At 37.2% G+C, this 12046-nt stretch overlaps 1 protein-coding gene across 6 annotated transcripts in view; it reads left to right on the top strand.

Annotated features, from left to right (window-relative positions):
• LOC104587564 (kinesin-like protein KIN-14K) overlaps positions 1 to 12046 on the top strand; it is a 31725-nt gene that overhangs the window by 2310 nt on the left and 17369 nt on the right. For 4 of the 6 annotated variants that reach the window (XM_088887690.1, XM_088887689.1, XM_088887691.1 and 1 more), the window contains 5 exons: positions 2982 to 3109; positions 3274 to 3357; positions 3462 to 3539; positions 3618 to 3710; positions 3825 to 3854. In XM_088887690.1, coding sequence (XP_088743816.1) covers positions 3086 to 3109; positions 3274 to 3357; positions 3462 to 3539; positions 3618 to 3710; positions 3825 to 3854 — 309 coding nt within the window. In that variant the 5' untranslated portion in view covers positions 2982 to 3085. The remainder of the gene's footprint in view (positions 1 to 2981; positions 3110 to 3273; positions 3358 to 3461; positions 3540 to 3617; positions 3711 to 3824; positions 3855 to 12046) is intronic. The other 2 variants (XM_088887693.1, XM_088887692.1) reach the window with 1 other exon arrangement.

Here is a 12046-nt window from a genome sequence, read left to right as displayed (position 1 = left end):
TGGAAACACTTTAAAGAACTTGCCATTGTTGATTTGAACTGTTCAATTGATCTTATTGATTCCAGTGACGATCCCAACACTTCAAAGAAATGATTCTTATCAAAATATCCAGTTATTTTTTCTTTTCTTGGCAAACTATAGCGTTCATCTCTTCCAAATGGACTAAAGAATAACAGCTCCAATACACCTCAATCAAACTTCACTTTTAGTTGGAGAAGAAGAGAGTGTTTGCAATTCTTAGAAGCATAAGAACATGAAACAAATGGGCAGTAAATAGAATCATTTTTAGAATTGCAATAAGGGGCCCTTACTTGGTGTAATAGTAAAATCTTGGGTTGGCAAGCATGATATTGTGGGTTTGAATCTGAGGATGTCCACTTTGTGCTGACAAAAAGGCCAAAGTTCAGGCCCATACCTGGTCCACCCCTCCCAAGACCCCAGATAGCTGTGACCAACATTGGATTATGGCCTATTTTTATTCTTAGAATTTCAAGAAACATATATTACAGGGGGGCATACCTCAATTTGTTTTGTTTGTCTTTCTGAATTTTCTATCAGATGAGTAAACATATGGGACCCTTGCAATGAAAGTGAGTGCTCTCATCTGATAACTAGACTAGAAAAGTTACCATTCAATGTGGTCCCTCTTCCATGAGAGACATTTTGACTAGTTAATTGTATTAGACAATATTTTGGTGCGGAAGCTAAATAACTAAAATCAGAAATATCTGTGAATTTTATATATTTTCTATTCTTGGATAATAGGGATATTTGTCCATTTTACATCTCATTTGGGGTTGGTTTAGTATTTATTTTTGTCTACTCATATATTATTTTCATATTTTAGGAGTTTTGAGTTTTTGTCAAGTATGATAGTGGAAATTTTGTCACTTCTGTTTTTCTTAGTTCTAGTAGAATTAACTACCTTTGTACAATTCATCCATGTGTCCCTCAAAACATCAAATATTGGTTTCAATCATAGTCATATATCACTCAATCCTTCAACCAGTGTAACACAAAACAATAACCATGATCAGTGTTGCCAGAATTTGCTTAGCTTGATATGGTCAGACAGGCTAAATGGTTTAATGCCAGCTGCAAGTGGAGACATAAGTGTAATTAAGAAAGGAACACAAACAATAATTTTTTTTTGATCAATAACTTTGAAACTTTTATTGATTGAAATACTTTAGGATACAACAATAAGTTACAAAAGAAATCAGCATAGTAAGCTGACCCAGTATAGAATTACAAGTGTGCCCAAAACATATCTGTTCTGTGAACCCCTGGCTTTGCTAAGCTATCTGCCAAACTGTTGGCAGATCTCCTTACCCATCCCACCTGAATTGACAAGTTCCTTGACATCCATTTAAATCTTCTGAATTCATTCTTCAACTGCCATGTCACCCCTTCCCCTTTCTGCAACCATTTTATCACAGTTTTTGAAATTCCCTCGATGTTCAGTCTATTGATCCCCAACTTTTTAGCCTTCTCAACCCCATATACTGCAGCTAGAAACTCTGCCCTTGTCACATCACCTACCTCCACAGGACCGGAATAAAGGGCAATGATGGAACCATTTTCGTCTCTAATGCCCCCCCAATACCTGAAGGGCCTGGGTTACCCACACAACTCCCATCAAAATTTCTTCCAACCCTCTGTTGGGAGGGGACCAAGTCTCAACAAACTGTCATCTCATAGATGATGAAGCAGCAATGAGTCCCCACACCCTGAAAAAATCTTCAACCTTGAAAGCTGAAAACAGCTTCAAACTTTTTACCCAGTGAGCCACCCTCAATGTTATTGTTTCAACTAAAGCTTCCTTGAATTTTTCTTTACTTTCGAAAATCCTATTGTTTCTTTCCTCCCAGATGGTCCAAAGTATTGCTGCTCTAGTGCATCTCCAAAGAATCCTTCCCCTCCTTGTCATACCACTGATACCATTATGGTTGAATAAGCCTTTCACCCTGTCAGGAGGGACCACCTGCACCCAAAAAGGGAAGTAAACCAATTCCAAATAAAACTGACAAAAGGGCAAGATATAAGAAGGTGGAAAACAGTCTCACCATTCAATTTACACACAACACACCAGTTAGGGGACAAGCACCAGTTTGGTCTTTTCCTTTGAATTACATCAAAGGTGTTAATACAACCATGAGAAACTTCCCAACAAAAAGCACCGACTTTAGGGGGGATAGGAGGGCACCAAATTTTTTTGACTGGAAAATGAAAAGATTGTGTGGCAACCATCGAATGTAGAAAGGATTTACAAGAAAAGGACCCTTCGGTATTAGGACCCCAAATTCTAGAATCTGACCCACCCTCCCCCAAACAAACTGAACTCAACAATCCTAACAGCTCAGACACTGCAAGAAGTTCAGACTCTCTAATAATTTTTAATGTACTGTTTTTGTACCCTTCTATCAACTATTGGATAAGAAGGAATATTTTTGATTGTCTAATGAAAAACTTTTTACTGTTGCTTATAAAAAGTAGAAATAGAGATATTTTTAATGCATTCTTTCTTCTTGTATTTGTTAAAATTGCACCTCCTTAATTGTCATGTGTGATTGGAAGAAATAGCTGTATACAATAGAGATCAGTATTTGCACTTTTTTAGATGGCCATGCTAAAGAATAATTGAAATTGACTATCTGATTAAGTTTGGGAAATCAAGAAATGTACTTTGTGTCTTTTGCAACGGGATATGAACATTTACTGCTTTGAGATAGTTCTTGCTAAAACGAACTCAACACAAAATTTGATTCTGTGCAAGCCCAATCTGATAAAGATGAAATAAACTGAATTTTCCTTTGTTTATAATTTAATATGGCCATTAACTTGTGATGCCTTACATTGATGCTAGACATGAAGCAATCTTGTATTACAGGATTTAAAATAAATGGGTGACTGCATTGTGAACTCTTGATGTGCTTTATTGCTCAAGCAGTTGATTTTCCTTTTTCTATTTCTTTGTGTAGACCCTTCGGCTGCATTAATACATCACGTTGGGCATAAATTCCATGATTTATTTCAGTTGAAACAAAGATGCTATGCCAATCTCCCTGCCACTAAGATTTCAGAAATGTTGAAATCTACCAGTTTAGAGGTAATTTCCTGTACCTATTGTAAAATGGCCTCAGTAATTGATCAAGTTGGTTTCATCATTAGATAATAAACATTCTGTTTTTTATGCCTCTCCAAGTTATTATCATGTTCCCCCTTATCCTCACATTTGTTTATATTGTTTATTTATTTATTTATTTATTGCAGAATGCTCCAACTCAGTCACTATTGAGTGTTGTGAAGGGGATTTTAGATGAAAGCATTGAAAGGAAGAATGGGGAAATAGCTCATGTATGCCCAATGATAAGACATTTTGATGTTATAATAAACCACCAGTGGATCAATAACAGAATCTCTAATGTGAAAAATTGTTTTTTTTTCCTTGTTTTGCACAGCGTGTGGCATGTCTTTTGAAAAAAGTAGTGCAGGAGATTGAACGGCGGATTGCTACACAGGCAGAACACTTGGGAACTGTAATATAATTTCAGGAATTGGTTGTTTTGAAGATAATTTTTTTTGTCTATTCCTTATTATTGTTCTCATATCTGCAGCAAAATAGTCTCTACAAGGCTCGCGAAGAGAAGTACCAATCTAGGATCAGAGTACTTGAAACCCTTGCAACTGGTGCTCATGAGGAGACGAAGGTGCATTAACAATTGACAATCATACATTTTGATGGCATGAACATTTTTCTAATTCTTTATTATACCACTAGTGTTCGCTCATATAAGTTGAAAAGGTTCCTTTTTTTGTTACAGATTGTTATGAACCAACTGCAGCAGATGAAGGTCTGATTTTAACCTATCATCATTTTTTTGCTTTTCATGGCTATTTGAGCACTTTTTCCTCATGTCTATCTTCAATTTCATTGTCTTTTTTTGAAATATATATTTTTTCATAAATCCTTTCTCTTCTTTATCCACTACTAGTGTTTTTTTTTTGTCTCACAATTTTATCCACTGCTCTTTTTAAAACATTTGCATGTTATATCCATAGTTTTCAAGGCACTTAAGGGAGGCTAGGCAACCATGGGGTGCTAGGTGATGGAATTTGAAAATATTAAATTTATTGAATTCCTATACGCTTTTAAGTTATTTTATTGGTTTTGTATGCTAACTTGCAAGAATGTACACTAACCATTAACACTAGAATCCTTCAAATGAGTATAAATTTCATATAAACTAATTAAGGGGTGGAGCGTTGGGATTTGGGAGAGAGCTAGTAATTATACATCTTTAATTTGCTGATGACATAATCTTACTTAACGACAGGGGTGATGAAGAGAATATAAGGGATCATTTGGTTAAATGGAGAATAGTTTGTAAAGGCAAGAGCAATGGGGTTGGTTATTTGTTGTTCGCAAATCAGAATAAGGGCCTTATTAGGTAAATGGCTGTGGAGATTGGCAATAGAGGCTGATAAACCATGACACAAAGTGATGGTGAACATTCATGGTTTGTAGGTTAATGGATGGGATGAAGGTGTGGTTGTAAGGACCTCCTAGCATCTCCTTGTAAAGTTATATGTATTCTCTCTGTATTTTTATCTTACATCAGGTATGATGCAAGTTCTGTTCACAGAATTTTGTTTTGGGAAGACTTGTGGATAGGTTACTCCCCATTGAAAGACATCTTCCCTTCTCTTTATGCCATTCAAACCTACAAACTTGAGCTTGTGTTTAAATCTGTTTCCTTTTCTATTCATGGGCTGGATTGGGATCTCTATTTTCATAGGGGTTTTAGAGACTTGAAAGCCCCTATTAAAATCTTAGATGGTGTCTTCTTTGATTTCTGTAGACCAGATTGTCATGTTTGGATTACCCACCCTTGTGGAACCTTTTCTTGTGCCTCTTTCTTTTGTGCTCTGTCCAAACCTAACTCATTGGTGCGCTTCTTTTCCATCTAAAGAGATTTGGAGCAATTCCATGCCTCTTAAAATAAGGGCTTTCTGTTGGGAGGTGTATCATGAGGTAATCAACATGTGCAAAAGACATCAGAAGAAGAGACCTGGCTGGTATCTCTCTCTACATGTTTGTATCTTGTGTTTAGCTAGTGTGTAATCTTTCCATTCACTAATCTCCTTTCTATTTATTTCTTGTGTTTAGGAGTGGTGTTTCTTGCTTTTTGGTCGCAGGTGGACCCCTCCAAATTATGTAACAGAGAGGTTTGTTTAGTCTAACAACATTTCTTCAACAAAAAAAAGAGGTGGAATCATGTAGAGATGCTTTAAGAGCAGTTACTGTTTGGACGATTTGGGAGAAGAGGAATGCAAGGACATTAATGGAAAGTGTCACTCCAAGGAAGTTTTATTTGGTTGCACCAAAAGTAATGTGGAGTGGATATCTTTGGCCTGTTTTTCATGATGACGTCCTTGGAGGTTGGAGAATGGTAGCCAGTTCATTTACTAAAGTGGCAGTGCTTCAAAAAATGGTGTGAACCACTTCGAGGTGAACCATAAAACTAACTATTATTGGAATCAGCGTCAACAATCCTGCCCCATCAGGGGTGGGAGGGGTCTTTAGAGTTTTAATGGTTCTGTAATAGCACTATTTTTTCATGACCTATTGGTAATGTGAACAAAATAAGAGCTGAGGTATTAACTGTTGCATAGGGTTCAACAGCAAGGTAATGTGGCTTTATAGACTAGTAATCAAGGGGATAAATTGGCTGGTTAGAGAAGTAGTTGTAACTTTTCAATAGGTTCAAAGATCTGTAAATGCAATGGCTAAACAAGGGGTTTGTCGTGAACAAATGTTTTAGGCTTGATTGTAATATTACGAAGATGGGGTAGGTGGCTAGTCTGGCCTATTTTTGGGTTCTAAGCCTTGTATGTACTTTATTCTTTCTTAATTTTAATAAAGTTTTGTTACCTATAAAAAAAAGTTAGAACATTGTCTTATTAACACAAACATTGAAAATTAGAAACACAACGAAATAAGGGATTCTTAGAGATTGAGGTGCAAGGAGTGGAACACCCCTGGTGAAGTGAGACAATAACTTTTGAAAAAAAGAAACTTTATTATGAAACAATGTGCAAATATAAATTTGAAGAAATAAAATATTTCAAAATACCTACTAGAAGAACTGGTTAAAGCATTGTGTTATTAACACAAATAACATCCATGTACATGCAAGTCCCTGATAGGAAAAAATGTTTAAACATGAAGATAAATTTTGATAAGAGCTATATAGTGGGGATCAACATGGAGGAGAGGGCTGAGGTTTTGGGATGTGTGGTTTCACAATGGCCTTTGAAGTATTTGGGGATGCCTTTAAACATTCCGAATGTCCCCATTGGTCTCCATGAACCCAAGGATTTGTAAGTTAAACTTTGACGAGAGCAGTGAGGGTAACCTAGGACCTTCAGGTGTAGGAGGTGCATTCAGAGACGGAAATGGGAAAGTGTTTGCATTGTTCTTAGGTCCCATTGGGAGGGGTGACTCTCTTAGAGCTGAAATGTATGCCTTTCTAGAAGGTTTAAGGAAGGCAAAAGAGTTGAATGTTCATAAAGCTGATTGTTGAAGGAGGCTCCCAACTAGTATTAAATTGGTTAAGGAAGGATTGTGGACTTTGGATGTATGCTATGAGAGGAGAGAGGTTAAGTGGTTATCTAGGGGCTTGAAAATTCAATTTCAATAGGTGACGAGAACTCTACTAATGCCTTTGCAGATAACTTGGCAAAGTAGGGGGTGGGAAGGAGTCAATTATTTTGGGCTGTTCTGTAATTTTCTTTTCGGGTTCTCTGGGGAGCTAAGTCATTTTATCTCCCTTGAGTTCTGTATGCAATTCTATTTATTTTATTAATATAAGTTTTTGTTATTGATAAAAAAATTGTTTAAGCATCATAGCTACAATACACAGTCGGTAAATGTCTGTTAAACATCAAATCCATGTTTTGATTAATCAAAATGTGGAACAATCTGGGTGAGGTGTACTTGGGTTCAAAGTGTACCAATCTCACCAAGCCTAGACATGCCTTTTGAAACATTGGTCCATACTTCCAGATATTGTATAATGGTGGATGCGAATACCAAAAGTTATGGTAAATTCACAATACATCTTGAATATGCTTCAAATATATAGTTGATTGATTATTGTCCTATATGTATTATGTTACATGTAATGTGGGAAGGACCTTGGTGTTTAGGGGGTGATTTTAATGTTGCTAGATTCATTGAAGAGACTATCAACCCAAGGTAGAGAATTAACACAAGTATGAGAAAGTTCAATCAATTTATTGAAAGGTGTGAGCTTAAACAGTTGTAGTTGACCTATAGTAATTTTACTTGGTCAAATTTGCAATCAATCATAGTGACGAGCATTCATGGGTTGGAGGAAAACGGATGGGTTGCTAGAATTTGGGCAAGGACTACAAGTGTATAACCTTGGAAAGCCATCCATGACTTGCCGGTTTTCTCCTCTCTTATTAGGTATGACTTAAATTCAGGCAACCTTATAAAATTTTGGGGACAAACTTGGGTGGGGAATGCCCCTTTGAAGGATCAATTTCCATCCTTGTACATCTTTTCTGACTTGAAAAATGAGCTAGTTTCTTCCTTCATTATCCCTTCTTCTTCCAACTCTGGGACTGGGTGGAATTTGGGATTGAGGAGGGCTGTTAGAAATACAGACCTAAATAGCATTCTATGTCTCCTAGGTCTTCTTGAAAGTATCTTCTTGGACCCCACAAAAGAAGACACTAGAATTTGGACCCCCACCCCCCTTGGCTTTCTCTTGTGCCTCTTTCTTCAAAGTTGTAACACAACCAACCAATCCCTTGGGTCTTCCTTTCCCTGTCAAAGAGATTTGGTACAAACCAATTCCTCATAAGGTTGGTAGTTTTTGTTGGGAAGCATTTATGGAAAGAATCAACACTAGTGATTTGATCCAAAAGAAGAGACCCAAGACATGTTTATCCCCTCACAGGTGTTTTCTTTGTAAAGCTGATAGGGAGACTGGTTTTCACCTATTGGTGCCATGCCAGTTTGCAAAGACTATTTGGGAATGGGATTCTTCCCTCTTTGGGTGTAATTAGACCCCTTCGTTGAACTTGCAGAGCCTTTTTTCTTCTTCTTTTTTCTAGTGGCATTTGAAAAAGGGGTAGGACTATATAGAGATGCCTAAGGGCTGCGGTATGTTGGTCTTTATGGGAAGAAAGAAACTCTAGGATTTTCTCCGAAGCAAAGAGAAGTGCTGAAGATACGAGAGAAATGATCCATATAAGGGCGGTGTAGTGGCTAAAATTATTAGAGCTGTTCACAAATTATATAGTCGATGATCTGTTAAGGAAATGGGGAGAGATTGCTAGATGCACCCAAGTCAAAATAGGATTGAGTTTGTCTTGGATCCCTCCCCCCTCTGGTTTTTGAAACAAAACTTTGATGGTAGTAGTAGAGGGAACCCTGGGCATTCAGGGGTTGGGGGTATGTTTAGGGATGAGAATGGGAATGTTTCAGCCCTATTCTTAGGTCCAATTGGGGTTGGTTATTCTCTCAGAGCCAAGATCTATGCATTTATGGAAGGTGTTCAAAATGCAAAGGAGATGAATATAAGAAGACTTGTAATTGAAGGGGATCAAAGGTGGTTGTAGGGTGGCTAAATAAAGACAATACTGGGTTATGGAATTACAACAATGAAAGGAGAAAGTTTAGATGGCTGGTTAAAGACATGGAAGTCAAGATCAATTGGGTGAAGAAATCAACTAACTCGTTTGTTGATGGATTTGCTAAGCAAGGGGTGGCGAGGGCATCTATGTTCTGGGCTTAGTTGTAACTCTAACTTCTATTCATGGGGCTCAAGCCTCAGTTGGGGAGATAAGAAAGTTTATCTCCTCCTTTGTAATTAATATTTTTGATTGATTAATGAAATGTGTTATTGATAAAAAATTGAATCCAATCTGATTTGTTCTACATTAGACAGGTTTTTATTCACCTTGTATTGGGAGGAGCATCGGGGTAAAGAAAAGCTTGCTTGAAGAAAGGTGGTCTTTAAGGAAACAACTGGAACATATATAATTCAAAAAAGAGATAAGTTGGAGACAAAAATCAAGGAATAGCCATAGTCTTCAAGGCGCCAAGGCAGGTGATAGGGGGTGCTTTGCCTAGGTTCCATAACCATATTTCCTTAATAATTATCCTTAATTTTTATAAGTAAATTATAACTGTCATGTTAAAGTATAGAAAATCAATATATTCATGAGAAGAAAAAGAAGAAGAAAAGAAAACTAAAAAAAACATAGGGGCTGAATCCCTATTTTTGTTTTAGGAAAAGTATAAAAGAAAAGGCGGAAGAAGAAGTGTTGGTTAGATAAAATTTTAAGTTCTTCTCTATTGGTTTAGGTTTTGAAGTCTTTGAGGGTTCACTAAACAATTAGCAATGTTTATGTTGATTAAACCCTAACAAATAAGAAAATAATAAAAAGAAATTAATAATTAATATATAAACACACAAAATGAATATTTTAGTTTAATAATGTCTATTTTATATTATAATCTCAAAAAATTAAGAATATACAAGAATTTTATTACATAACATAAAAAACTACTTGGCAATTAGGTGAGGCGAGCCTTTAAGGGTGCTTGTCACATAGGCGTTGCCTTGACAATAGATATACCAAAGTTTTCAATGCTCTGGCTAATGGAAGGAGGAGAAACTTTGTCTCCAAATTGGTGGTGGGGGATGCCACTTTGACTGATCAAAATGGGATTGCCCAAGCTTTTGTGGATCATTTTAAGTCGATCTTTGGGAGATCCTTGGATAGAAGAATGTGGATTGATTGTTTAGAATGGTCTAAGTTAACTGAAAACTCTAAGGTTTGTTTGGAAAGGAGATTTGAGATTGAGTTGATCAAAGAGGTTGTTTCCTCTATGGGTAGATCTAAAGCCCCTGGTCCGGTTGGTTTTACAATTTCTTTCCACCAAGATTGTTAAGAAGTATTAAAAAATGATTTTTGGAAAGTCTTTAACTAATTTTTCAGGAGAGGTGTAATAAAAAATCTGATGCTGTGCACCCAAAAGATTACATGCCAATTAGTTTGATTAATAGTTTGTACAAAATCATTGCTAAGGTTCTTTCTCAGAGAATTGGGGCTATGTTTTTGATCTCATTGGCTCAAGGGGCCTTTATTATCGATAGACAAATGATTAATCAGATTTTGATTGCCAATGAATGTGCTAAAGAAATGAAGAAATCAAGAAGGAAGTGATTGATTTGTAAACTAGACTTAGAAAAGGCATATGATCTTGTCGGTTGGGGTTTCTTGATTGAAGTGATAAAAAATTTTGGGTTTGGCGATAAATGGTGCAGGAGGATCTTAGGATGTGTTAGGACATGCCATTATTCAATTTTGGTCAATGGAACCATGGCTGATCATTTCCAAGCTATTAGGGGAATTAGGAAAGGGAGCCTTTTTTTTCCATTCTTGCTCACTCTAATTGCGGAAGTTCTTGGAAGATTGATCCTTAGGGCTGATGCTAGGAACATAGTGAGGGCTGGAGAATTGGTAAAGAGGAGATTCTTGTCACTCACCTTCAATTTGTTGATGATACAATCTTGTTTTGTGATGGAAATGACTTATGATGGGTGGGAAATTTAATGATGATAGTCTTGATCTTTGAGAAAATATCGATTTTGAAAGTGAATTAGGACAAAAGTTGTCTTGTGGGATTGAACATGGAAGATAGACAAATTGCTGAAGGAGTTGAGGTGTTGGATTGTAAGGTGGATAATTTGCCTGTGAACTATTTAGGTTTACCCTTGAGGTTTTGGAAACCAATTGTTGAAGGATTTTCCAATAGGTTGGCTTCGTGGACGAAGTGTTACTTGTCCTTAGGGGGTATGATAACCCTAATTAGGTCCACTCTTGCAAATTTTCCAATTTATTTTTTGTATGTCTTCAGGGTTCCAAGAGGGATTAACAAGCAACTAGAAAAAAATGATGAGAGATTTCTTATGGGAGCAAGGGGAGGAGAAAAAAAGACCACAGAGTCAGTTGGGAGGTGGTTAAAAGAAGTAAGAAGTTTGGTGGGCTAGGGTTATTCAGGATAAGAATGTGGCTCTACTTGCAAAATGGCTTTGGAGATTGCCAAAGGGACAAGCTGCGGGTGAAGGTGATTATCAGTATTCATGGTCTCGTGGCTGATGATTAGGATGCTGGTGTGTTGGCCAGGGCTACAAGAGCTTCCCCTTGGAAGTCTATTCATGCCATCCTTCATTCTTACCATTTGTTAGATATGATCCTTGTTCTGGTAATCTTGTTAAATTATGGGTGCATTTATGGTTGGGTAATGTAACTCTCAAAGAGCAATTTCCCTCAACTTATGCAATTTCTAATCGGAAGGTTGAACCTATTGCCTCATTTGTGACCCATTCCATCTTCTCCTTTGGATATGTTTGGGATAGGGGTGATCATGGGCCGGGTCGGGAAAGCCCGGGCCCGGCCCGGCCCAGGGTTCCGAGCTTGTAACATAAGCCTTAGCCCTGGTCTACAATGGTCCGGGCCGGGCTGGGCCTGATTTTGGGCCAATGTCTTTCATATATAAAACATTACATATCTATAATATTTTATATTAAATGACAACATGCATATAAACTTTTATTTTATATATTATATAATATAAAATATTACATATAATATAAATTATGCATGCCATTTATACGTTATACACAAAATGTGCAAGTTTAAATATATGCGGGCCGGGCTTGAAGTATTAAGCCCAAGCCCGACCCTAAAATTTGTGGGCCTGATGTGGGCCCAGGCCTGAACACAAATCCCAGGCCCAAGCCCGGGTTTTCCGGGCCGGGCTGAAATGATCACCCCTAGTTTGGGAGCTAGGCCTTAGGATAGGTCTTAGAGACTGTGAGGTCAACAATGTTCTTACCTTGATCCAACATCTTGAGAGTGTATTTGGACCCTTCAAGAAGGGATTGCAGAATCTGGACTCTCTCTCCATCAGGTACTTTCACTTGTTCTTCTTTCTTTC

The sequence above is a fragment of the Nelumbo nucifera genome, chromosome 5 (assembly GCF_055504915.1).
Source record: "Nelumbo nucifera cultivar China Antique chromosome 5, China Antique-T2T, whole genome shotgun sequence".
Taxonomy (NCBI): Eukaryota; Viridiplantae; Streptophyta; class Magnoliopsida; order Proteales; family Nelumbonaceae; genus Nelumbo; species Nelumbo nucifera.
Note: the sequence above shows the minus strand (reverse complement) of the source record. Positions and strands in the feature narration are given on the sequence as shown.